This window comes from Glycine max, chromosome 12, assembly GCF_000004515.6.
Source record: "Glycine max cultivar Williams 82 chromosome 12, Glycine_max_v4.0, whole genome shotgun sequence".
Taxonomy (NCBI): Eukaryota; Viridiplantae; Streptophyta; class Magnoliopsida; order Fabales; family Fabaceae; genus Glycine; species Glycine max.
Window position 1 is genome coordinate 11,618,125 of NC_038248.2, and position 26,798 is coordinate 11,644,922.

General features: G+C 32.2%; 3 protein-coding genes across 4 annotated transcripts; 1 reads left to right on the forward strand and 2 right to left on the reverse strand.

Annotated features, from left to right (window-relative positions):
- Positions 1-824: 824 nt before the first annotated feature.
- LOC100818408 (ADP,ATP carrier protein 3, mitochondrial) lies at positions 825-6,775 on the reverse strand. Its single transcript, XM_003539889.4, has 5 exons — positions 6,426-6,775; positions 3,614-3,859; positions 2,318-2,785; positions 1,859-2,230; positions 825-1,396 (listed from the first exon to the last, which is right to left on the reverse strand). Exons 3-5 carry the CDS (start codon positions 2,762-2,764, stop codon positions 1,100-1,102), a joined length of 1,116 nt encoding a protein of 371 aa, XP_003539937.1. The 5' UTR covers positions 2,765-2,785; positions 3,614-3,859; positions 6,426-6,775; the 3' UTR covers positions 825-1,099.
- Positions 6,776-8,333: 1,558 nt separating this feature from the next.
- On the reverse strand, positions 8,334-13,344 carry LOC100783171 (mitotic checkpoint serine/threonine-protein kinase BUB1). Its single transcript, XM_003540879.5, has 14 exons — positions 13,238-13,344; positions 13,005-13,143; positions 12,098-12,255; positions 11,935-12,025; positions 11,680-11,790; positions 11,499-11,586; positions 10,322-10,425; positions 10,167-10,238; positions 10,002-10,091; positions 9,762-9,919; positions 9,232-9,286; positions 9,016-9,150; positions 8,805-8,926; positions 8,334-8,644 (listed from the first exon to the last, which is right to left on the reverse strand). Exons 1-14 carry the CDS (start codon positions 13,318-13,320, stop codon positions 8,455-8,457), a joined length of 1,596 nt encoding a protein of 531 aa, XP_003540927.1. The 5' UTR covers positions 13,321-13,344; the 3' UTR covers positions 8,334-8,454.
- Positions 13,345-18,897: 5,553 nt separating this feature from the next.
- LOC100819311 (putative E3 ubiquitin-protein ligase RING1a) lies at positions 18,898-25,286 on the forward strand. 2 transcript variants are annotated; one of them, XM_006592380.4, is made up of 10 exons: positions 18,898-19,156; positions 19,248-19,272; positions 20,588-20,646; positions 22,821-22,902; positions 23,071-23,191; positions 23,278-23,319; positions 23,735-24,232; positions 24,324-24,431; positions 24,700-24,921; positions 25,006-25,286. In XM_006592380.4, the coding sequence occupies exons 1-10, from the start codon at positions 19,045-19,047 to the stop codon at positions 25,030-25,032; spliced, it is 1,296 nt and encodes a 431-aa protein (XP_006592443.1). In that variant the 5' UTR covers positions 18,898-19,044; the 3' UTR covers positions 25,033-25,286. The 2 variants fall into 2 exon arrangements, with proteins under 2 accessions (XP_006592443.1, XP_003539938.1); XM_003539890.5 differs by having other exon boundaries at positions 18,899-19,156; positions 23,729-24,232.
- Positions 25,287-26,798: the final 1,512 nt, after the last annotated feature.

Below are 26,798 nucleotides of genomic sequence, written 5' to 3' on the forward strand. Positions count from 1 at the left end.
TATTTAACAAACCAATACGTAAGCGCCATAATCAACTTTATCCGAATGGATTAAGTAAACTCAAAACTCCCACCAGTCGAATTAAAGTGTACTCAATATATAACTTGCACTTTATTTGTTTATTTTAAAAAGTTGGAGACTAGGTTTAGGCCCAATCCTAAGCAGAGAACTATCATAACATAACTCGCCCCACTTCGTTGCCGTGTTTTGCCTATAGACAAACGATGGTTACAATTTTCATGCAGTCACTAGGCTTGCGCTAGTATATTTTCCATTATGCATTGCTAGGCCTCAAAAAAAAAAATTATGCATTGCTAGGCATATTTTACTTTGAACTTGTTAAAATTTAAAATACGTACTGATTATAATCACAATTTCAAACTTAATTAAGCCAAGAATACGAACCAAAAAATCAATTCAGTGTTTTTTTACATAACACTAAAGTTTGAGTTAAGTCCCTAGAAAATCAAACATACATCCTTTTGAAATATAAATTTATTTCTTATTAGCTGGACCAACCTTAATTGGTTCAACTCGGCATACCCAAAAATCCCATTCTTAAGCCTGAATTTGGATAACTAAAAAAGATTTCCCAGTATTCTTTTAATATACGAAAATTAAATAGATAAAACTCACTTAAAAAAAACTGAATGCACAAACAATAAACGCTAAATTTATGGCAGTCTGTGGAACAGGATAACTCATTAGAACATAACATTACAACCAAAAGCTTAAGATGAGAGCAACAATTAAAATCCTGCACCGAATCAATATTTAACCGACATATAATCAAGATTTGCATAACCATTAAAATAGCTTAAATATAACAAAACTTTCACTAGACAATCAAATTTCAACCACGCATGAGCAATCCAAACGAGTCTTAATTATTTCAACCAAAAGGGGGGGGCTCAAACTCCAGGATTATAAGCTGATGGCATGAAACAACAAAAATGAAAATTCTTGATCGCAAGACTATGGGTTCTAAGTATCAAGGTCCTAAATTTGGGAAAATATCAATACCAATATTTCTCATCCATAATTATTCAAATGACAAGGCAATCGGCATGATTATCCCAGGAAATTGTCGTCATCATTTTTAGCCGCCGCCAGATCCATATTTCTTTCCAAACAAAATGAGCTGCAGCTTGTCATAACCAGCAAGCACACCAGCACCTGCAACAGCACGCAATATGTTCGCACCAGCACCTTTGAAGAGTGACTTGGCACCCTCATTTGCGACGATTGTTTGGAATGCATGCAAAGAGCTCTTGTACTTCACAGCTTCTCCAGAAGTCATCATCATTCTTCTTCGAACAGTGTCAATGGGATAAGAAGCCAAACCAGCACCAATTGTGATTCCCCATCCCAAAAGGAAACTAGCAAAGAAACTATCCTGTTAACAAGAAGAGTACCGTAGTAAGTAAACGTAAAAATAAAACATGATAATAAGGGGGGAAAGCTAAGAGCCAAAACTTAGGAAGTAGAAATTCCCAAACCTAAATTAGGCAGTCATAATGGATAATATCTATAGAGAATTGGTATTCAAGATAATTTGTGTATAGGCATTACTAAATGCAGTTGACTAAACGCTAATATGCTCACAAATTAGTAAATCAAGACTATTCTATACAGTATCATTTGTAAACTATGTAAAACCCATACAAAAGGTTCAAGGTGACAAAATTAACAATTATTCATGTAGCTGACAATTCAAATAATTATTTGTCATTGTATCAAATAAAATAATGCCTAACAAACATAAACCCAAAGTGATATGAGCCAAATATGTGTTATAAACTAAAGAAAATACAAATTAAAAAAAATACGATATTTCAGATTCAAATTTGGTACATACCTGCAACCCACCAACCAAAACTACTGGTTTCAGGGAATCATACATTCCAAAGTAAAGACCACGATACACTATAATTCCAACACATGAGATGTTGAACCCACGATAAAGGCCAGCAACACCATCAGACTTGATGGTTTTCCTGTAAACATCAACCAAGCCATTAAACTGCCTCTCGCCACCCTTCTTTGCAGCCTTTGCATCGTTTGCTAAACGAGTACGGGCATAATCCAAAGAATAGACAAATAAGAGGGAAGAAGCCCCAGCAGCCCCACCAGATGCCAAATTCCCAGCAAACCACTTCCAGTAGCCATCTTTATCCTTTTTAAAGTTGAAAAGCCTCTTAAAGTAATCCTTAAAGGCAAAGTTCAGAGCCTGGAAGGAAAAGTGGGATATTAGGAATCACAAAAATGATATAGAGAAACTCCAAGACAAATAGTCAAATACATTCATGGCAATCACCTGAGTAGGGAAATATCTGATAACATTAGCAGTATTTCCTCTCCAAAGAGCAATCACACCCTCATCCTTCATTGTTCGAGCAAAACAATCACCAATTCCCTTGTATGGCTCAGATAGCCGACCACTTTTTATCATTTCATCCTGATTTTGGATAAGCAATTTGACTCGTTCAATTGGAGCAGCAGCTGTCTTCGATACAGCAGCGGATACTCCACCCATCAGAAAATCCACTAGAAATCCACTCACTCCTTTCTCTGCTGGAGCATGCACAGTAACTGGAGATACAGGTGACACAACAGCCAACCCAGGCGAGTGCATTCCGCCATTGACGTAAGAACCAGTTGCAGAATAATTCCTAGAGTTAAAGTTGGGGCTAAGCCTGGACACCAGGTAAGACTGTCCAGCTAGCTTCTGAACAACTGATGGATGCTGTGGTCCATCAGCCATGATTGCAGTCTAGATGGTGACCTGTCAACATTCACCCATAAAAATAAGCCACAGATTCAACAACACCAGAGCTAAAATAAATCCTTACTGAAACACCACTTTAAAAGAAAATCAAATGCAGTTGGAAGTATTATACACACAATCTGATATACACTTGGCAACTCCAATTAAAATTAAATATTCTATACAAAAAATGCATTACAAAGCATTCCCGAAATGTACACAGATATGAATGTACGTAGAAACACTGTTAAATAAGATAAATGAAATTCACAATCCAAGTACCCTTTTTATCAATCAAACACTAAATACAAAAACAGGAAAATCATTTTCTTCATTGTAATAACACAATACTTGATAAACTTAGTATAAGCATACACAAATCATACAAATACAGGAAATGCATTTTCTTTTTTTGTAAATAGTGCAATACTTCGTAAACAAAACCCAATACATGAATTCAACATCACTACTTAAAAAAGCAATTGATGAAGACCTCCAAGTTCATTCGTAGCGAAATTCTAGCAGAATGCTGAGTATCTGACTAAACACGAAGCAAACAACACTACAAATTCAAATCCTAGAACTGTTGATCTCATCCTCACAAATCACAAACTCGTTATTCTACTTGCTAAATTTCGCTTCACTCTCCCGGTTCGGACACCACGGCGAAATCCGATTAAAGAGAAGATCAGATAGCAAATCAAGTACTACTAAAAATCACTGAGAAACTAACTAACTACAGAACAAAAAATAAGAAGATCCGCAGAAAATGGAAAAGTAAAATTCGTGGAGAAAAAAAAAGAAGAAGAAGAAAGTTTAGAGAATGGGAGAAGAAAAGGGGAATACCTGAAGAGAGGGCTCCGTTGAGATCGTGAGAGAAGAGAAGGGAAGGAGAGTGTGAGACTATAAATGGGAGCACCGAACGAGGGGCATTAGGGTTTTATTTGCAATGACGAATTTGCCCCCTCGCTATTTTCCATTTGTCTTTAACCATTTTTCTTTCGGCGGAAAATACTGAGGGGGAGTCTGCGCCCGACATCCTCCCGCAAAATTTTGTATACTTCTCGAATGAGTATCGTAATTCGTAAACCCCTAATAATAATAATAATAAATAAAAAATAAAAGAGAAAGAAAAAAAAACATTTCCAAATATTTAGCATAGATCTATTTTTATTAATACTAAACATGTAAGGGTGTTTTTTTATTTAATACAATCAGTATATTAAGGTCATAATTTACGATCTTTTATTTTAATATATTTTTATTTAATAAAAATTATATGTTAATAAATATAATACACTTGAATATATGACATATTATATGAGAGAAATATATAGTGAGAGGATTACATTCGAATTATATAATTAAATATGAATATATAGACGGACAAGATTTAATACTTAAAAAGTAATGAATTTTTAAATAATTATATAATATTAAATTTTAATTTTTTATGTATGATATACAGTTCCATTTTAATCTTGTTATTCTCATATAATATAATTCTTTTGTACCTTATCGACCATAAGCTCACTGTATACTAACATTATAGATAGTTTGTAAGCTTAGGACTTGGTAAGACAAATGTCTTATACTTAGACACGTTTAGACAATATCTAAAAAAGAAAGCACACAAAGGAGTAAATAGTAGTTAATGGAAGATAACTTCCTTCTCACTTGATACAAAAAAATTATGTATGATTAATCCTTACATATATAAACATCTCGAATTTAACTGACTTGATCATCGAAGTTTCTTTTGTAGGCAATTTCAGTGCACACGGAATATCTATAATTACACCAACACTAACCAAAGGTGGAGATTGAATTGCTTGGCCAAACACCCTCTACTTGATATATTAAGATAATTATTTATTTACAAATGTCTTCTAACATTTTTTTTTGGTAGATATGTCTTCTATCATTTTAATTTATTCATGTTTTAAAACATATTAGGTTTATAATATAATTTTCTAAATTTAGAAATTAAATGTAGAATATATGTCTTCATTTTTTTTTCTTAGTCATTTATGTATTAGAAGTTAATTTTATCTTTATGAATTTTTAGTTTGTAACTTGCAAGTGTATATTTCTTGATTTCTTTAGTTATTTTGCTTTTTTTATGGCCCGAAGCTAGGGTCTTTTTCTTTTTTGCGGCTATTACTATGTTACATTTTAATTGGTTAGACATCATCCTCTCATATATTATTGCTATTTTTAATTGTCAATTTGCTCATATAGCACGATTTTTTTCCCACTTTTCTCATTATTATGGTGTTTATTATTTTTTTTTTGAGAGAAATGGTGTTAAAATTATGTCGTGCCTATTAGAGAAAGAGGTAATAATTCTGTCTTTACTGATATAAGTAGTGGAATAAGTGTAATTTCACATAAGGGAAACATTTTGTCATGAGATAAACACTTTTCCGTTTCCGCAAAATACGCAATTTTCGTTATTCTGTTTTTCTTCCATCTCCTTCTTGCTCATCTTCTCCATTTTTTTGGTGAGTTTGTATGTGTGATTCAAGTTTCCATTGCTTGATGTGTGCTAGATTAATGTTCTAAATCCAACAGTGCCTGATTGACAATGATTCAAACTTATAATATAAACTTTCAATTAAATAGAAAAAAGTAAAAATTCTATATAACCCATAATAACAATCTAGATACATAAATAAGCAAAAGAAACATTCCTATGAAATGTTATTTGTACTCTCCATTGATGACCTTAATAAATGACGTTTGTCTAGTAACATTGGCATAGAAACATCCTTATCACCTGAAGACAAAATTGTTTCATATTTTGAAGAGTTTACCCCCTTTGTCATGGCTATGTTTTTGATATGGATGTCAATAACCCCTACTAAATTTTTTAAGGCTCCTCGAGTGTATTATTTTCCATTAAAAACACTAAATTAAGTGTGTGTTCGGTTTAAGTTGAAAAATTGATTCTAAATTTAGAGTTAATTTCAAATATATTTTTACATGTTAATTTTACATAACAAAGATATCATATTGAACTTTACTTTTAAGTTTGATTTTATAATAAAAATATTTAAATATAAATTACATCATTTTAAAATTAATTTTAACCAAAATTTATTTTATAAAATCAATTTCATTCAAAATTAATTTTACTAATGATCATCTAAACCCACATTAAATTCTTAATATCATTTATCTATACTTCTACACTAATAATAAATAAGTAAATACTCTCATTGTCCACATTTCATGTGACAGTTTTACCCTTAAATTATTTCTTAAACTTTTTAAATTTTTCTTCTAACCTATTATAACTTTCCAGTACCTCAATATTGTTAGATTCTTTATTCAGTCACTTTTTTATATTAAGTATATTAACTTCTGTTTTTTGTTTTTTTATTTATTATTTAGAGAGACATGTTCCCCTAGTATTATAGAAATCTGGTCTTCCAAAGATCTTACAATAAAGATGGTGCTAAGATCTTCAGGGCAGAAAATGGATTCTTGTAGAAGAACAAGATCTCTGCACAATGTTAAAAAAAATTAAAATTGCAAATAGATTTACAACAAAAGCAACAACCAACTAGGAGGACAACACAAGAACACCAATGAAAGAAGAAAACGAAAAATGATAGAAGAAGGAGAAAAAAAAGACGAACGAAAAAAAAAATACCTTTGTCGGAGGAAGCTCGCGGACTGGCGGTGCCAGAAGAAGAAAAAGGTAACGTGAGGGGGGAGGGGGAGATGGAAGGTCACACTAGGGGGAGAGGGAGGAGGAGGTGAAGGGTCGTGGGCCGAAGGGAGGCGAAGGGTCGCGGGTGCCAAAAGGGAGAGGGATGGTCGCCGGTGCCGGAAAGGAGGGGGAAGGTCGTCGGTGCTGGGAGGGAGGGGGGAGAAGGGAGGTCTTGTGAGGGGGAGAGGGAAGGGGAAAAGTGAGAAATAAAAAATGAAGAGAAGGAGATGAAGAGTTTGAGAGGGAGGAAGAGAAAAAAAAGGTGTAAATGAGTGGGGAAATGAAGAGACACCACAGAAGAGGGAGGAGGAAAAAAAAAATGGAGCGTGTGGGTGACAGTTAATGGTCAGAAATCTTGAAAAGAAAACTATGGAACGGTTGGAACATATTTGGAAATATGGTCACAATAATAATAAAATTTAATTTTTCTTAAACATTAATATTTTTCAATTTTTTTATATGTATTTTTCATTTCTTTAACATTTAGTCATAAATAAAAATTAAATTTATATTGATTTTTTTTATTTTTTAAATTTTATTAATTTTTTTTTCAATATTTCATTAAAATTAATTATTTAATTATTTATATTTAATTTAACAATTAATTAAATAAAATATTTAAAAGTGAGACTTATATGAGACCTAAAATAATTGTCTAAGATCCTAAAATGAGATCTACTGTTAAAGAAAAAAAATGAGACAGATCTTACCATATCTTCATTCTCGCGCGTGCACCACAAGACCCACTAAAAAGATTTAAGATCCTAAGTTAAGATCTACCACTAAAGATGCTCTTATATAATGCTTAATCCTTGAAATGTCAACTACAATATACCGGACAAGTACATAAACAGTACAACCAAAATTATATTAGATGCTTCATTTTACCACCTATAACATTTTAGAATACTCTTTAAAAAAAATTATGTGACTACCTCAAGACCAGTTTCACCATGATTTTTTCAAAGAATTATATTGTTTTACATTCACCTTGATTTTACAATTGATTTTGACTCAGCTCACTATTATACCATACATGTTACTAGTCAACCTACACTTTACATGAACCAAATCGTTAAAGAACAATATTCGCTTGTTGGTGGCCTTAATTTAAGAGCAATAATGGTATATGGAGAGATTGGGGGGAACGATTGAATGCGTTTAAGGTTAGAATCTTCTGCATAAACCTAGGCGAAGTGCTAGTGCACCAAGTGGATGCACTTAGCTAATCAAAGTTGCAGACACATTGTTAATTGATTTTGGCGGTTACACCTTAACTTAGACAGTTAGGTGCACCAAATTCATGGCAAAATCTCCCAGTTCTGAGAAACGTTGACGTGTTGAATTAGTCCGTATCCATAAAAAGCCAATGGGAGCAAAAAATTCTGATGTAACCTTTAGAAGAGGCAGTAATTGAAATTTCGTTGTGTCTGAAGAACCTTCTCAACTCTTCAGTGATAAATTATGTAAATTCCATTTAGCACCATAGGGTAAGTAAAATAGAAAACCAAGTATCATAGAACTCAACCAAATATAGAGATTAAAAAAAACTCAACTTTATAGCTGCTTTGAACATGATACATGCCCTAGACAAAAAATATCATAACGGCATATACAACTGTCGTACCTGCTTACTGACACTCTACATTTGCATATTTATGTACACCATTACTTAAAAGGTCAAATTTCTGACCTTACTCAAACTACAGAAGACACACAGAGCTTGTCTCTATAGTGGATATGTAAGAGTGTAGCCACTCCACCCTAGATTTAATTGAACTGCATTATGATCTTAACTCACCAAAAACTTGGGGCTTTTCCCTAATTAAAGGGCGTGTGCTAGAAAACTAGACAAAACACCAAAGGAAGTTTACCTTCTAATCTGTCCGTGATTGCTTGCACTGTGCATTTGTTTACTTTTCTACCTTCATAACAACAACATAATAGGAGGTGTTGTGATCTTAAAACATTAAGCAGAGCACAAGGAAGCCCTTTGCTTTGAGAGTAACTCCTTTAGTTTCTTTATAAGCTGCGGATTGGAGCTCATGTAGTCTTGGAAGGACTTCTTCAAGTCCTGCAGCAAACTCCTATCATCATCATGGGGGTATTGGTTTAGCATCTTAGTGAAGAAAGTCTTCCAGAGCTCAATGTTCCAGTAACTGTTTTATTCAACAAGCAAAATATCAGATCCGTTGTGGCATTTAAAATTTTTACACATTGACTTTAGTAACCAGGAAACTGGAAAGAGACAAGTTTCATACAACGACCCCTCGTAAAAAAAATTGCAGTGCTAAATACAATATAACACTAGGAACATACCGTTTAAAGGGTAGTTTGGGAAGATACATGTAGCTCCCATCAGATTGTTCTTTTTTGACGACTTCCATATAGGAACTATGCAACATCATATGAACAATAGCACAAAGGCCATATGCATCTACCTGTTGACAGGTGATAGAGAAGGGAAACTCAAAAGGCGGTATATAATGAGTTACATTGCATTTGTAGTGTAATTTAAGAGGTGACTTGCCTGAAATTTCCACGGTTTATCCTCTAGCATCTCAATGCAGCGAAAACCAGAAGTTCTGCAATCTCCCTTAAATAGTATGTGATCTGGAAAGAGATGCAGATCAATCCCTCTTCCCCAGTCAACAAGGCAAAGACCCTGCAAGATAAAACAATATGTACTGTCTATTAATGAAACCAACAAAAAAAGATCTTATTATATCATCCAAGAAAAACTGACCTGATCACACCAAGGACCAATTCGGCTGAAGAACCCATCTTCTGTAAGGTCACCCCTGAAAAATATAAGGAAATAGCACCATCCACAAATGCAAATCATGTAAGCAACTTGACACAACACATTGCTATGCATTGCGCATCATACAATGCTCATTAAACAAAAATCTTTCAAGCATTTGCAATCAGGTTCTGTCAGTAAATATGGCAAGGCATGTTTATATTGATGCTCACTCCAGTAGATGATGCTTTGGTAGATACAGAGGGCCTTTGTAAGCCTCCCATCCTTTGATACAAGAGTATAAAATAACAAGGACACAAACAATGGGTTGAAAATATCCTTACTTTAGATAATAGATACATTAATCATACCCTCAGAAATTAAGAATGGGGAAACAACTTTACCATTACAGTCTTGCAAGGTATAAAAAACCAAGGAATAAAGGAAAGGTACAAATGGATAACTTGAAAAGAAAGGGAAAGTTTTGAAGTATTAGAATCCTGATTGTACGAACAACAGATGCTTAAATTTACCTAGCATAGCGAATTAGCAAATTATCAGGCTTGAAATCACCATGAATCAAGCCAAAACCATGCAGAGTTTCAACCATGTGTAACATTTCTATTGTGTAGTAAATGCATAACACTTCTTCCATGGATTTTCCTAAGACCACATATGAGTTTATCACATCCTGCATAGTATTTTCAGTTGAAGATTAATACCAAAGGATATTGAAGATAATAAGGAAAATCAAAGGAAATAGAATAACAGACCTGTAATGTCCCATTAGCTAAATAGTCACAGATGAGTATACTACAGTCAGAATAGATATGAATTCGGTGAGCGAAACCATAACTTGACCTCTGATAAAGGAAAACTCAGAATAAGTAGATGTTCACAGAAAAGGCAGGTTGATACTATAGTTGATAACAGCATACCTCTCTATCTAAGATGCGCTTATCAAGCTGACGATAAATGTAAAATTCCCAAGGGAAAGCTGGTTTTTGTATCTGCCATTTAAGTTTCAAAGCACAGTCTAATGAGACAATAGGCCTATGTTTCAGAGAAATATTATTTGAAAGGCATTCATCACCTTTAGTGCAACAACATTGTCAGGGTCACTGTCAACATTAGCCTTATATACTTGGGCAAAACCACCCTGTCCAGCGCAGCCTTTTATATGGTACTTCTTTCCACCTTTAATGTCATGATAAGGACAAAGAGGAGCAATAGCGCCGTTAGTAAAACAAATTGAAGCCCACATATAAGGAAGCAGCTTATAGAGCAATAAGTAAACCTAGTTCTAGTATAAACCATTCTGAAACATGATTATCTATAATAAAAAAAAGCTAATAGTACCGGGAAGATGTAATGAATTCAATTCAAATTCAAGAAAGATAGCACATAGGTTGATAAATAGAGAGCCTATGGTTACATGATCTGATAAATATAGACTAGCAACACAAAGTAACTGTAAGATATTAAAGTAGTGAACAGTTGAACTCAACAAGTTATCCTGCCCATAATATTTTACAAAATATAAATTCAATTGAACATATTACATATTTATTATCTAAATATCTAACATCTAATATATACATTTATCATTGCAAGATAAAGTTTTAGTGGCAGGATCATTCCATTTTGTGTTTAGATATATGAACTTCACAAGCTAAACAGTTTGCAAAACATTACAAGGAAATGACTAATGACAAGTAGTTTTATTTCATAATAACTTTTTCTTTTGGGGGGAAGCACTGGATATCCTAACTAATCCATGGTATCAGTTTACTCCTAATGTTAGTGTTTCAAATTCTTGATTAACATTGGTCGACAGAAGAAAATACAAGCAAGTAAATTCATATAATATGGACTCTTCAGGTATGCAGAAAGTTGGAAAGCAGTCAGACAATTATATTCAGAGTTCAAGTGAAACATTATTTTGGTCCTTGAAAAATTTGGGGTCGGTCATACTAGTCACTGAAAGATGGAAATTATCATTTTTGTCCCTAAAAGATGAAATTGTCAATATATATATATATATATATATATATATATATATATATATATATACAGTCCTTTTCTAGATTAAATTAATGTACAAAAAGGACTAAATTAATGGCTATTTGTTTTCATTTTTCAAGGACAAAAATGGTGATTTTCATTTTTTAGGGACTAATACGACAAACTCAAAGTTTTTCAAGAACCAAAATGGTGTTTTACTCTCATATTTCATATAATAAATATGATAACACAAAGGAGTGTATAACCTATCTCTATAACTTTATTCCTTGATGAATTCTTCAAGGTAGATAAGGCCACTTTTCCTGTGTATGGTTTAGTGCTTGAACGATACCCCTGAAACGTATTTAAAGAAGCATAAGGGAACTGAATCATTGTCAGATGTGTTAAATCAAGGCAAGTAGATAACAAAGGAGTAAAACATCTCACATCAAATTTCATAATTAAAGGATATATTTTCTTTAACAGGCTATCCATGGTAGAGGTGCCCCAAGGATTAATGCCATTATCTTCAAATTTCTTGGATTCTTTATCATCAACCTGAACTCAGATATTATATAAAAATTCTTAAATTAGTGATTAGAAATCTCAAAATTGAACTGACATAAGTGACAGAGACCATAAACAATAATAGTATATAAAATTTTGTTTTCTAATTGTAAGGGACTGTTCCAATATCCATACCTTCTGAGTTGAAGCAGCATTCTGTATTTCAGAAATTCTATTGAGAAATAAGGCATGTGCCTTCTTCAACCACTCAATTGGCTCTGCATTCCTATCAAACATTGACCCAAATATAAAAAAAAAAAAATCTCATTATGCAACTTGCAATATGAACAAAATCTACCTGCAAATGCCAAGCTGATAGATGGTGAGAGCATCATGCAATCTTCCCTTCAACTCAAAAAAACTTGCAGACCACACATAAAGTGAAGAACTATTGGTACATACATTACTGTCCAGCATTTCCTTGAAAACACTTTCAAAATCATCACTAACTCCCATCTGCACAAAGAAACCAACAGAACAAAGTTAACCCCTTCCTAAAGTTCCTCAAAACAACAACATTCCACATCACATCCTAGCTTGTAAACCATTCCAAACTTGAATAAGATAACTGATTCTGTTGCTTATGCACATACATGCAACAGCAAGTTACTATGTAAGTTGCAATATCGCTAAGATTAATGCATTAAGGTCTTCCCTGGATAAACTTCTTCATAAACACTTCAACTTTTGCAGAAACTCTTGCATCCAACATCTCTAAAAGCTGATAAGAATAAGCTGATTTTAACTTATGGAAGAAGTTTAAGGTAATGTTTGAATAAATTTCTCAATAAACACTTATGGGAGAAAAAACATGAAAAGTAAAATGAACCAAGTATCTCTCCTAAGTTAAAATTAGCTTATGCGTAAGCTAATTTATAGGAGCTCTCATTTAAATTTTTTTAAAGTTGATTTTTTACTTCTCAATAAGCTAACTTTAACTTATGAAAGAAAATTAATTCATTTTACCTTCTTATTTTCTTCTCCAATAGGCGCTTATTGAGAAGTTCTATCCAAACAAGGTAGAATTCATTTTGTTTTTTATTTTCTTCTTCTGTAATTGCTTATGAAGACGTTTACTCAAATAAAGCCTGAGACACTGTAATTAGCTACACCAATCACTGTGACATGTTGAATTGTTAATCTTTCTACCCTAGGGCGTGTTGAATTCAGCATCAATGAAATCAGAGAGAAAGAGGGAGAGTTACATATAGGAGCCAGATCTTGAGGAATCTGACGTCGTTTCGGTAGCGGTCATTGTTCTTGAAGTTTCTGATGCAATCTTTGAGTAAGTTACTGAGATTCGAAGCGGAGTCGTCGGAAGCTTCTAGGGCTTTCTTGATAGACCTGAAATTCACACAGAAAAAAACGCAGAAAATTGATTGTGATTGTGGAACTGTGTGTGTGCGTGAGAAAGTGTATGGGAGAGAAAGAGAGGAACCGGAGAAAAGGTAAGAGAGGATCGTGGTGAGCGTCGACGGCGATTTTGAAACGCGGGGGTGAGTAGCTGAGCATGGTGGCCATTGAGATTGTGTGAGAAACTCGGAATCTGATAACTGAATGTTGAAGCGCGGAAATTTTGAATTTACGTGGTGTTTGGATATTTCCGTAAAAAAAAAAAAAAACTAGAGTTATAATATTCGGACTATTTTTTTCCAATATTTTTTATCACATGTATTATTCATTTATTGCATGGTAAAATCAAATTAAAAGTAATTAAAGTGTAAATTGTGTTAAATTTTTTTAAGAAATTCCAAATATAAGATATTACTATATAAAAAAAACTAATGGAAACAAAAGATAGTTACAAATCTATTATTTTTTGTTTTGAAAATTAGTGCAAAAGTGTTTTAAATTTAAGTTAAAAAATCATTTCAACTCTATTTTTGGCTAAATGAGTTTTGTTTTTAAATTTATATTTGAAAATAAAAATTTCCAACCATCCTAAATAGGTCTTTAATAAGGGATTTTATTATTGACTAGTTTTAATATCCTTATATTTATGGTTATCAATTGTTTATAGACATGTTGGTTTCATGTTCAAAAGAGACGGATCAAAATTTTACATTTGTCACATGTCATAAATCAGACAAAATTTGTCCAAAGACTTAGAACATGTCCTGGTCATCAAAAGTCACATGTATGACAAATTTGTCACAATTATGACCTTTTCTTATTAGAATTTTTTTCTAAAAGAAAACATGAGAAACCCTAACCTTAAGTGTCTTCATAAGAAATATAGCACTAGATGTTAGCTAACCAATGAAGCTAGCCAAAAATAAGTTCCTTAGCTTAAGTATTGTAGTTCTAGTAAGCAGAGGTCAGTATGTTGGGATTAAGTGATAATTTCAAGTGTCTCCTAACTTTAGGTATAGTAAACGATCAAAATGGGCTTTGAGGTCAACATAAAAGTTGTAAATAATTATTTTAGCTTTCCAACAAGGTAAAAATCAAGTTGACAGTATTATCACAACTCTAAATATTACAATAACACTACAAAAGTCATAGACGTGTAATAAGAAATGAATGAGATCATACTCAAAACATAAGAAATAATGTTTTTATTGGTTGTGAATGTAACTTGTGTGTGTAATATGTCTTGAGATGTAAGTTGAGACTGAATGCCATTTAGATGAGTGATCTAACCGATGAGATGGCGAGAATGAGCTCAGGTGAGATCTGGATAGTGAGTGATCAAACCTATGAGGTGTAAGGATAAGCTCACTTATGTGTGATCTTATGTGTGATGAGAAGTCCATTGGGACTAGTGTTTGCATTGAGAGGTGACATGCATCATTTGCATTAAGTTGTGAGTTAGTGTGAAATAGATACGAGTCGGATGGAGCTCATGACAAATTTAGCTTAAACATTAAGGGTTTTAGAGACCTAGTGTGGAAACCCCAATGACCTATGTTAATCCCATAAAATTGGCGTATATTTCGAAAGCTAGGTAACCCTGACAAGTCAATAGGTGAATATCATTTTAGTGTGGTCAGGGACAGATCCAAGAGTATATCAAAGAGGGGTGTCAAATTTTTTTTTACGCAATTATTTAAATATTTAACTTCTAATAAATAATTATTTAATAGATAATAAGTCAAAAAAATTATTATTAATTCTACTTTTGTTATATATTTTACACATTCAGTGACTAAATTTAAATTTTTCATTTTTAAGAACTTATTTATTTGTCTCATATTTTCAAGAACTAAAATAAATATGTACCCAACATAAAGGACTAAAAGTATATTTTAAAAGGAAAAAAAAAACTTATTTTGTTCTAACCATCAAAGTATAGAAGAAAAACATTTAATTCAACAATAAATGCACCTCAAACGTTCATCTTTTGAAGAGAAAAAAAGTCTCGCAACAACTATTTTCTTAGTCATCTATAAAAGCTTTATACATAAAAAAGTTACAAAGATGAACTAATATGCAATTTATTGTGAATTATAATCATTAAAAAAATATTTGTAAACATTATAAATACTGAGTGTTGTTGTTAGACTATAATTTATCATAACTATGCTTACACAAACAATGATTTAGGATTACTTGTTTTTCAAACTTGTTAGTGTATGTTTGGGAATCGTGGTGGAGCCTCAAACGTAGGTTGTCCAACGTATCACCTTAGCGCTTCTCCATGCAGTCGTTTGATTTATCTTGAAATGTGTGTCACTACAAAAACAAAAAAAATGACAAACCTAAATACTCTTGGTTTGTTTAAGTGTGTGTTTGAACTTCCGGTCCAAACTTAGATTAGGACCAACCTTCGTTTCCAGAAAAGTACCAATTGTCTTACTTTTACTGTAAATGCGTGTTGGACTTTGTGCACCACATGTCCACTGTCACACTAGCAAGACAAACACATCTTGAGTCTAAAAAGACTTGGGGAAAGAAACCTCAATTAAGTGATTGAACATGTACGGAATGATCGAGATATTGCCTAAAGAAACAAGTGTTAAAAAAAGTACTTATCTGCATGTTTTTCTCTGCTTTTATCTTTTTATTACACTAACAACGCAAAAACTTTCAAAATGTTACTGAATTTTATTCTAAAGATTTTTATAAAAACCGACCACCACTCATCGGCCGATACATTAGTTTTGTCCTGCATGGTTGTTCAATTTTTTGAAGCTTATAGTTTGTCTATTTTTCCACGTGTTTGAACAAGTTTTTCGAATTTTTTAAAATATAATTCAATTTTACTTCTTGTGTATTCTTTTGTCTTTACATAACACAATATTCATAAATATGTAATATTAAAAACTTAAATTTACTTATAAATGTCTTAATTCGGAAATGCGTTTGATATATACTTTTTGTATTGTGAAATAAATGAATTTTGGTTTTAATCCTTCTAAAAATTTTCTTTTTATTTTCATTCATTAAAAATTGAAATCATTATTTTTTTTTCTACTCTCATGTAATTGAAGAGGACAATAAGTAAGATCTAAGATCTGGATATAATATTATAGTTTGGTATCATACTTGTAGTTCAAAAGAAATTATATTCAATCTCACATCCACATGAATAGTAACTTTAATACCAACCTCTTTTCCCGTTAAGTATCTAAATACTCGTACATGCTATCCACACTTTAATTAATATGAAAAAATAAAAAAAATATTATTGATTAAAAATATGATAATAATTAAATTAAAATTACATTCAAAGATCTTTTATAAAACATAATCATAATCATAAAACATGGCAAGTTAAATCTTATTCAAAGATCTTTTATAGAACACGATCTTTTAGTAAATATGGAACTTTTTTTTTTTGTTAAATGAATGAATTAATGAACGTGATCTATCTCTTAGCAAATAAAGACTAATAAATATAATTTTGTTATGAATGAAGGAATATAATTTATCTCTCTCATAGAAACATAATCTATCTCTTAGGTATTACTATTATTACTAGTGTAAAAAAGACATTCCGTGCCTGAATTTGGAAGTTACCTGGTTGGGTGTAACTTGTTTTGAAAAGGGTAACTATTATTGAAAGTTAAAATAAAATGTTATGGTAATTTATAATAGTTGATGATAAAAATGTCTAAAAAAGGATACACTAAATGTGATTATTCCTCTATATGATAATTAGGGGAAGCGTGTCTCTCTAAATTTTTTAAATAATAAAAAATAGAAGTTAAATACGGTTAATAAAAAATAATAAAATAATAAATAATAATAATATAAATATAATGGAAAGTTAATTAATATAAGTTAGAAGAAAAATTTAATATTTAAAAAATGATTTAAGATAATAAAATTATCCAATAAAATATATACATCATGAAATAATTTCCATTATTAATAGTTATAAATGATATGTGTAGTATATCATATATCTAGGTTTAGATACTAAAATTCCCATACCTATTAAAATTTATGATAATTACAAGTACCTGACCCATGAGCATTAAGTGGATATCTTAATCATGATGGGTAGTTTTTGTGGATATCCACTGGTATCCATTGTCATCCCTACAAGTGACACTTATTAATTACTTATGTAACAAAAGGTAAAGTACTGAACATTTTAGATAACATTCACTAGTGTTAATGCTGCAGACTGCAGTAAGGAGCAACAAAGGTACGAGGTTGGGATTCATTGCTCGTGCTCATGAAGTAAGTTGCCAGTTAGAACCTCGTAAGGCAAAAAAGCCTATGCTTTTCGGTGGTCAATTATTCTGGGGTCTGAGCTCCTATTGCATAACACAATGTTTGAAATTTGAATCTGACTGCCTCCAATTGGTGCAAGCATGGAAGAACTCTATTCCCTTGTATTCTTAATGATTATGATGGCAGGAAGTTGATGCTTGGATTGAGTGGCAGATCCAAGACTCTAAGAAGTAGGTGTAAATTATAAAAAATAAATTTAATGAGTTTAATTATATAAATATAAATAAAATAAAATATAAAAACATAAAATTTTATTTATAAATTTAATAAATTTTAAAAAATGAAAAAGTACATGATGATGTGTATATCCTCAATTGGCTGTAAGTCTGTCACTCCCAAAGAGTGGAGTTTGCTATGAGAGCTGCAGACAAAGCTATACCCATCATGTGGCTGATTTAGCCTTTTTGGTTTTCGATTTTTGTTGGATAGAGGAGTTCTCATCCCATTTGATCCAAATCATTATGGGTCATTTTTATATTATGCTTTTTCATCTATTTAACAAAATCCAACATTTTAACAGTGAACAAAAAAGGTACCATGTCAACGTGCGACAATTCTAGTTTTTTCTTTCTTTTATTTACAACATCTCTAGTTTTGTTTTCTTCCTAAAACCTTAAAATAAATAGCATTTATCTATCTTAAAATGAACATCTGGAGTAAAAATTAGTGATTTTAAATTTTGGAAGGATGAAAACTAAATATCTTTTTTTATTATAGTTAAAATCAAAATTCACTCGTTTAAAAAAATCAACCTAAAGTTTACTATTTCTTTTTTACTAAAATCATAAGTTGCATATTTATTTTATGTAAATTTTATGTAAAATATAATTTTTATATTTTAAAACATATTTTTATTATAAATTTTAGGTTTAAATATGTTTTGATTCACTATAATTAATTTTGATTTTGATAAAAAAATCTATTTATTTTTTGTCTTTTAAAATTGAAAATCAATGTTTTGGTCTTTAGCATTATGTGATACTCTTTGAAAAAAAATGTTAAGTAACCATCCTATGTCTATGATACAATGTGAAACCTCTAAATTTTTTTTACATGATCCTGAGAATAAATCTCATTTATTTATCTTAAAATAAAGGTTCGTATAAAAATAGTGACTTTAAGTTTAAATGTTGGAGGAATGAGAATTGAAAAAAAAAAATACAATTTACGAGAACCAAAATTAGACCTTACTCATCTTACAAAGATCAAAAGAAATGATTTCATATTTTAAAATGATAGAAAAAGTAACAAATTTAGCCGGACTAAAATCAAAACTCACACACTGAAATTATTTAATTCTAAAAATAATAAATAATTATATAGAATTTGACATTTATGTTGTCATACCAGTAAAAAAAAAATAAATCCAAAGTACTGTTATGGGATAAAATCCAATAATGGACTTAAGATTCACCTAAGTGGATCATATCGCACGCTGCTGCACGAGAAAGGGAGAGAAAAAGGAGGCATTGACACCAAAATCGCGAATCTGATTCATTCTCCTCTCTCGCTGCTCTCTCCACCACCACGCACAGACTGACTCACCAAATAGCAATATCAATGCCTGCTCAGAAGCGTTCCTTCCCTGATGCTCCTAACGATCACCACCGTCACGCCAAATATCACCACCAAGAAGAAGAAGAAGAAGAAGAAGATAATTACAAATCAGATGGTTCGGCTTTGTTTATGTATTCATTTCTTCTTTCTTTCCTTCTAGATTTTTCTATTTTCTTCTTCTCACTTTTCCTTCTTTCTCTTTTCAGATTCTCCCCCCGAAGACAAATCCGAGTACGCTCTCTCTCTCTCTCTCGCATCATATATACGCATTACTGACGAACTTCTACTTTCTCTTTTGTTCCGTTCGGTGTTGCCGTTTTGATCCAGCTCGTGTCGTTCGAGCCACGACGCATGCCGTTTCTGAATCCCCCCGATTCGATTCGTAATCGGTCGTTTGCATGTTTCGATTTTCGTCTTCTTCGTGCTTTTGCGACGCCTTCGTTTTTTATTCGTGCCGTATGTTTTGAATCATAACTGTTTTTGCTCAGCAACGTTAATTAGCGTTGAAGATCTCGTTCAAAGTGGTTTTGAACTGTGTTTTTCTGTCTTGAACAGAACGTCATTTGCTTTGCGTCAAGTTTTGGATTCATGATAAAAAGAAAAAAAGTGGTTATATAGTTGAATAGGGGATTGTTTATTACTTGTTCCTATCGTAGATTATATACTTTTGGACCGTAACTGGAATAGTTCAGGTTATGCTCATAGATTTTACTACGAACAATTGCATGGTGATTTTATTACCCTGACGTTTTAGTTGGGTGAAGAAAGAAATGAATCATCGCATGGATCCATCCACGAGTTATTGTGTATTTTAAATTATTGGGAAGGGTTTCGTATTGCATGTTGAGATTGGAAGTGATGATTTAGAATGTCATGGTGCTGTGGTTGATGACGTATATGAGAAGCAGGATAATTTTGTGAAACTAAAATTAGGTTTTAGTAGTATTCATAAATTCTTTGTTGCAATGAGGTCAGTTTTGTCCTAATTCAGATGTGTTAAAATAACGAAGGTAATGCTGTCATAGATATGTTCGTTTGAATTTAAAGTTTGTGTCCATTAATGACTTGTAATAAAAGTGCATCGTTTTTTTTTGTTTTTTGTTTTTTTTTTTTTATGGAAGAAGGGTGAAAGTGTTGCTGATAATTTAAAATAAGAAGCAAATAAAAAATTGACACCATGGGTATCTGCAAGACTGCAACTTAAGTTAGAAAACTACATTTCTGCCCCTTTCTGGCTTTTTAAGTGGCTATGGTTTGTGTTCATGAAATTTTTTCTTACAAGCATGTAGCAACTTTAGAGAATTTATATGATCAAGGAAGGCAGTGGGAGTGGCCACTGTCTAGTATTAACTACAATTAAACTATTAAAAAGCTGCTGAATTGACTATTTCACTATTAGCTGTCATGTTGGTGAAGATTTTTGTGACTACCCAATCAATAATACAAGCTATAGACTGCATTATTAGATCTCAGATTTGGAATATTAATTTTGTTTTACCTATTAAGTTTATATAAATAAAAGCTTATGCTCTTTCTTTTTTTACAGGTATGTGTTTGTAGAACTTCTGGAAATACGCAAAGAAGTCCAATGTCCAATTTGCCTAGGTATGTGCTTGTTTTTTCTTGTCTGATAGTTCTTGGCACAACTCTGCAATTAAATTATATATGTATGAATTTTTTATTGCTACTGTTGGTGCAAAGAAGGCCACTGGAGGTATTGGTGACGAAACTAGATTGCATAGTTTAGCCTTGTAGAAAAGGGGTAGAAGGAGACTAAGAAGAACATTGGAGGATATTATCAAAAGGAATCTCATGGTGAACCTGATAATTTGGTTTTTGACTGAGCCCAATGATGTTATGTGATGTATGTAGGAGACCTCATCTTGTGGGATAAGACTATTATTGTTGTTGCATCATGCTAAACTGGCATTCCATATATTCCATTATACTTTTACTTAATTGGAAACCATGTGTGTCCAAATGATTTATCCACAACTACTCTATCATTTATTTCCTCTTTTTGACCCTCACAATAGGACTGAATCATCTACATAAAATCATGCATTGTGACATTGGCTCTTGGATATGCTCAATATAAGCACATCTGAAACCAAGGTAAAATGAGGCTCAAGGTTGACCTTGTTGTATAATATAAAGAAGAGATCAGTATGCAAACCTCAACAGACATTTTCTTTCAACACACTCTATTTCAACGCTGCTGTCTTCTTTGCCAACACTGCTTTTATGTTTTATTTGGATGAGAGTAGCTGGTGGAATATGCGTGTGCATAACAAATGGGTATCACTGTATGGGTGGGTTTGGATAGAAAAAGAAATTTTTATGCTATGTTTGGTTGGGTGAAAAGAAAGTGAGGAAAATTTGAAATTTGAATAGAAGAGGACAGAGGAATCTTGATGATGATGAAACTCAGGGGGATTGGAAACACTGACATAATTTCATTTGTCTCATTTACAGGTGGTTTAGTTGTTTTGTGTGTCTTTCATTCCAAATCACTTTGTAGTGGAATTTCTCCCTACTGCCACTGTACTACAGTTTCTGTCTCTTTCAAATCTTCCTTTCCAAAATGCAAATACCTCCTGTGATTCAAACAGTACCCTGGAGCATTTTATACAAAAAGTGTGGATTCCCAATATTAGAGTATATGATGGTAGCTTAGTTTATTCACATTGTGGGCGCACTGAAGTGTCAATGACACTTTAATTCTGTTACTGCTGAATATGTATAAGAGTGGTATAGAGTTCATTAGGAAGTTAGTGATTGGTTGGTCAGTTAGAAAATGCATCTATCTGTTGTAACAACTCCTATATGTACAAGAACCACACAAGTTCTGTACCAATCATAACAACAATTCACAGAGATAATTTTTTCTCTTAATTCTCTGTTTTCTCTTGCTTCCTACCATTTTCTCTGCAATCAAAAACTCTAATTTTGTATCATGAATGAGTTTGTTTGGACCCTGAGCCATGTCTACCATCAAATCTGTTTCCAACCTCAGCTGAGTTCATGTCCTTCCTCATTGTCTTACACCATTGTGGTTTGTCTTGATGAGAATAATTTTCTGATTTTGAAGCAGCCAATTGATGTGGTGATCAATGGTCACCATTGTAGTTTGCTTCAGTGATGGATCATGATCTTGGCTGAGTCAGCGATGCATATCTTATTTGTGAGCAGCAAGGTTGGCTTTCATTCTCATGGCTTCTGCTGTCACTTTCTAATTTTCTACCCAAGTGTGTCATTTGTGTGTGTGCACTCATGGCAACTGCATGTGCTAGTAGATTCACAACTTCAATTCACAGCTGTGTGTGAAGTTGTGCTAATTTCAGTGGGAGCTTCAAAACACAAAAGAAAGGATCTCATAGTCCATCAAGGATCTGGAACAGTGTTGAAACTAGAAACTCTAAATTTATTACATAAAATATAAGAGAATGATTATCGATGCAGCAGCTCAAATGCATATGACTGTGTTGAGTCATGATTTCAAATTAAAAATTCCAAAAGATTCAAGATCTCAATATAGTCTGTTTGATGTATGCAATTTTATATAGTTTTTCACTGTAGATCTAGTGTTTGTAGTCAACCATAATGTGGCTGCCCATTGTTTTTCGCACCTATAATCTTAATTATGGTTTACCAAGTAGTGCTGGATTTTATCCTTGAAGGAAATTTTTTAAATCTGCAACTCATGTTATGCTCGAGTTTTAACAAATATCTTGTATGGTGGAGATATAACCAAGTATTTCTGATGCTTACTCAAACAGGTATTATTAAAAAAACACGTACTGTTATGGAATGCTTGCACCGGTTTTGCAGGGAATGCATTGACAAGTCAATGCGACTAGGGTAGGTCACATGAAGCTATTCCATTCCAGCTTTTTTCTTTCTTTTATTTAATTAATATGCTCCTGGTACTTGTGAACTAGGTCTTCATCTTGCTTATTTTTGTGTTTATAAGAAAAACCATAGTAATGTTTATGTGAAGCTAGATTTATCATTTATGTATAATCTCAGGAACAATGAATGCCCTGCTTGTCGCACACACTGTGCCAGCCGTCGTTCTTTGAGAGATGATCCAAACTACGATGCCTTAATTGCAGCTTTATATCCTAATATTGAGAAGTATGAAATAGAGGTATAAATTCACTTGTTTTGTAGTTAATATTTAACTGAGCTGACATAAACTTTCACAATATTTAACTTATACTACACTTGCTGCAGGAGCTTCAATTTTGTGAAGAGGACAAGAACCGCAATAAGCAGGTGAATATTTCTTGATTTGACATTTTTAATTATGCTTTAACTTTCAAATGTATCATATCATGTGCATAATAGTGACATCAGTAAGGAAAGTTTCATCAGGAATGTGTTATTGACCGTATCACACTCCTGGGGTATGAAGGCTCAAATCAAAGCCTTTCCTGGGAAAGTTCATATAGCAGGCGTTGATAAACTTTTCTTTCTTTTTTCTTAAAAGCTGATTTGTTGACTATCTGTGTGGTTAGTCAAAATTCCTAAATTCCCATCCATCAATTTATATTTACTTACTGCTCAGGGTTATCCATATTGATTTTGAATTTTTTCAGTGGTCAATATTCTCTAAATTATCAGATCTTAGCATGTTCAAGAGTACTTTTGTTCCTGGTTTGTCATATAATAGCTTTTCTGATAGATTCAGGCTTCAATTGCAAAAGTTGCTCAACGACAATCTGAAGCACTGGTTAAGAGACGTAGAGATACACCAGGTTCATTTGTGACAAGATCACAGCGCAATCAACAAAATGTTCTCTCTAGGAGACAAAACCAAGTGATAGATAATCAAGGATCTGAAGATAATGAGGATGAAAATGACAATAATGAAAAGGACTCATCTTCCACAGATGAGCGATGTACAGAACTCAGGCAGAGAAGGCGAAAGAGGCAGACCAGAGGTCGTCCTTCTCAGCCCTCATCATCAACAGCTAGTCCTGATGGTGGATGCATAGAAAGTGACATGGATATAAGAATTTCTTCTAGACCGGTGTCAAAACCTCAAAAATTAACTTGGGGAGGGGGTGGTTTTAGGAGTCACACACGGCATGGCAGTGGCAATGGTAGCAATAGCAAAAGTTCCCGTAGTAGTCGCATGGCTAAGTTAGTTGATTATCTCCGTAGCTTGAATGAAAACACTGATGAGGTATTTGGTTACTGCTGAATCCTTCTTTAATGATGAATATATTCCGGTTTCAGTTCAGTTCAATTTATGGATGCTATATTCATGTTTGCAGTTAGATGTCCATCTCATTCTTTTGTCTTTGGACAAACAAAGTACACCAAGCTTGCAGCAGCCACACCTTTGCTGTCGGCCAACATTGTCTGTGAAGCACCTTTGTGAAGTGAGATTCTCTTGAATACTTGTTTCTGGCAATGATAGTTTGTAGTCAAGTTAACTTTAACAATGTTGTGACGTCATTCATCAATACCTGACTTTATTGGTTCACTTTTACTAGCTTAAATTGTTGATATTCAGGCATTAAAATAAAAGAATGCTTTATTAAATTTGTTTAGCAAACTCTTTTAAATTCTTAATGCTCTCTTTTGTGGACGAACTGAATTTAAGCATGATGATTTTCTAATATTCTTATGCATCCTTTTTCTGCATAGTATGTTGCTCATCAGACACCTTTGCCGGTTGAAGAAGTTGAGATATTGGCAGTTAAAGGATGCTGCAGTACAGTTTGTGACAAGTCATTTGATGAAACTTCATCCTCTGATGAGCTAACTACGCTAGTTATAGATCCTAGCAAAGATGAACTGGAAACTCTGCAAGGGCATGAATCTTTGGCAGGGATTAAATCCAAATGCATATCTAAAAGGGAGCATTTGGTGAGTATCAAGAGTCTTTTTCCCAATATTATTGTGCTTCGTTCAAGTATTGACGAAATTTTATCCTTTTTTCTGCTGCTTCAGATTCTGGCATACAGGAGGAAGGAATGAGCATTATAGACATTTTTGAGATTTATGAGTGCAGGGCTTATTCTGTACGTACATAGGAAAATTTTCGACTACAAAACTATATATAGTTAAATAATATGTACCTCCCGAAAGGTTATATAGAAAGTTTTGATATTTATTGATGTCAGGACTTATTCTGTATGTACATAGGAAAATTTTCAACTAGAAAACTATAGTGAAGTAATATGATATGAACCTCCTGAAAGGTCATTTATATACAAGAGAGTTTGTTTCAACTTGCATGTAAGTTTGGTACATAAGGCTGCGCTGTACTCGCTAAAATTTAATACAGTTTTAGTTTTATTTATTTTCAATCACGCTTAACTTCAACTATCAAGCACTGAAATAGAAAAAACAAAAACAAAAACAAAAAAAAACTATCAAGCACAGAGGTCTTACATGTGGATATAATCAAAAGTGGCTTAGTTACTCACGTAGTTTTTATTTTAGGTTGCAATTAGGTTTTTTATTTATTAAAAGCTGTAAAATAGTCTCTCAAGTAACAATCGGCGTTTTTTATTTTTGGAAAATGATTTTGAACTTTTTTTTCTCTTAAATATGTTTTTGGTTTAGGTAAGTTAACATTTTTTTATTTTTGGTTCTTGTAAGTTTATTTTTCTAATTTAAGTCCATATAAGTTTGTATTTTTAATTTTAGTCCTTATAAAATATTTTGTTCAGTTTTAGTTCATGGAAGTGTGAATTTATGTGGACTACAAATGAAAAATTAAAATTTTATAGGGACTAAAATTGAAAAATCACAAACTTACAAGAATTAGAAATAAAATAAAAAATTTATAGGAACTAAAATTGAATAAGTGTTACAAGGATTAAAATTAAAAAAATAAAGTTATAAAAATTAAAAATATATATAAATTTTTTTTATTAATTGAAGTCATGTTCATTTGCATAAAAATTATGAAATTCAATGGAAGAATATGGCTTACGAGCAACCAGAAAATTGTTTTTTTTTTTCCCAAAATCAATGGAAGAATTGCTCATAACACTTACTAGTCTAAGTATTAGTTGGTTTGATGATTTTTATATAAATAAATTTAATGAGATAAGTTATACGTTTTGAATCAATACATAAATTGTTTGAAATTGTGTCTCAAAATAAAAAAAAAAAAACAATCAAAACGTACTATAAAGACTAGTATATTTAAGGAAATCTTTTACAATTTTTAATAATTAAATTTTGTCTTAAAATAAATTTATGGAGGACTTGAGTAATTTAGCCACATAAGTACCATGTACAATACCGTGAAGTTATGAAACTTCCAAAATTTTATTTAGATCTTCAAATTTATTTGCTATCAACCGTTATTAATATATCAATGCTGAACTCATTTCGCACACAAGAACTTTTTAACTGTTTTTATTTTTATTTTTAAGGAAACAACAGTTAAGATTTTTCATTCCAAATCAAAGACGGAAAACAAGTGAGAATATCAAAGGAATGGCTAGAAGCATTAAACAATGATGCCTTAGATACAGAATGGACAACATTATTTACTTATCTACAAGTGAGAATATCAAAGGAATGGCTAGAAGCATTAAACATGATGCCTTAGATACAGAATGGACAACATTATTTACTTATCTTCTCACAAAACTCACTCTACAGTTGGTATAACTTAGAAGAATGAATGCTCTTAACCATAATATCATGAAAATCAAAAGGTTTAATTATATTTTTATTCCTAATAAATATTAATTTTATATTTATTTCTTATAAATTTTTATTTA

Excerpts from the sequence above, each read along its gene's own strand:
- LOC100783171 (XM_003540879.5), bottom strand. The coding sequence starts at position 13,320 with ATGGCCACCATGCTCAGCTACTCACCCCCGCGTTTCAAAATCGCCGTC. Across the intron at positions 11,791-11,934 it reads ATGCTGCTTCAACTCAGAAG|GTTGATGATAAAGAATCCAA; the intron begins GTATGGATATTG and ends ATCTGAGTTCAG. Across the intron at positions 9,287-9,761 it reads TTGCTAATTCGCTATGCTAG|GGGTGACCTTACAGAAGATG; the intron begins GTAAATTTAAGC and ends TATATTTTTCAG.
- LOC100819311 (XM_003539890.5), top strand. The coding sequence starts at position 19,045 with ATGCCTGCTCAGAAGCGTTCCTTCCCTGATGCTCCTAACGATCACCAC. Across the intron at positions 22,903-23,070 it reads GACAAGTCAATGCGACTAGG|GAACAATGAATGCCCTGCTT; the intron begins GTAGGTCACATG and ends GTATAATCTCAG. Across the intron at positions 24,233-24,323 it reads TGAATGAAAACACTGATGAG|TTAGATGTCCATCTCATTCT; the intron begins GTATTTGGTTAC and ends TCATGTTTGCAG.
- LOC100818408 (XM_003539889.4), bottom strand. The coding sequence starts at position 2,764 with ATGGCTGATGGACCACAGCATCCATCAGTTGTTCAGAAGCTAGCTGGA. Across the intron at positions 2,231-2,317 it reads TCAGATATTTCCCTACTCAG|GCTCTGAACTTTGCCTTTAA; the intron begins GTGATTGCCATG and ends TTTTCCTTCCAG. Across the intron at positions 1,397-1,858 it reads TTTTGGTTGGTGGGTTGCAG|GATAGTTTCTTTGCTAGTTT; the intron begins GTATGTACCAAA and ends TCTTGTTAACAG.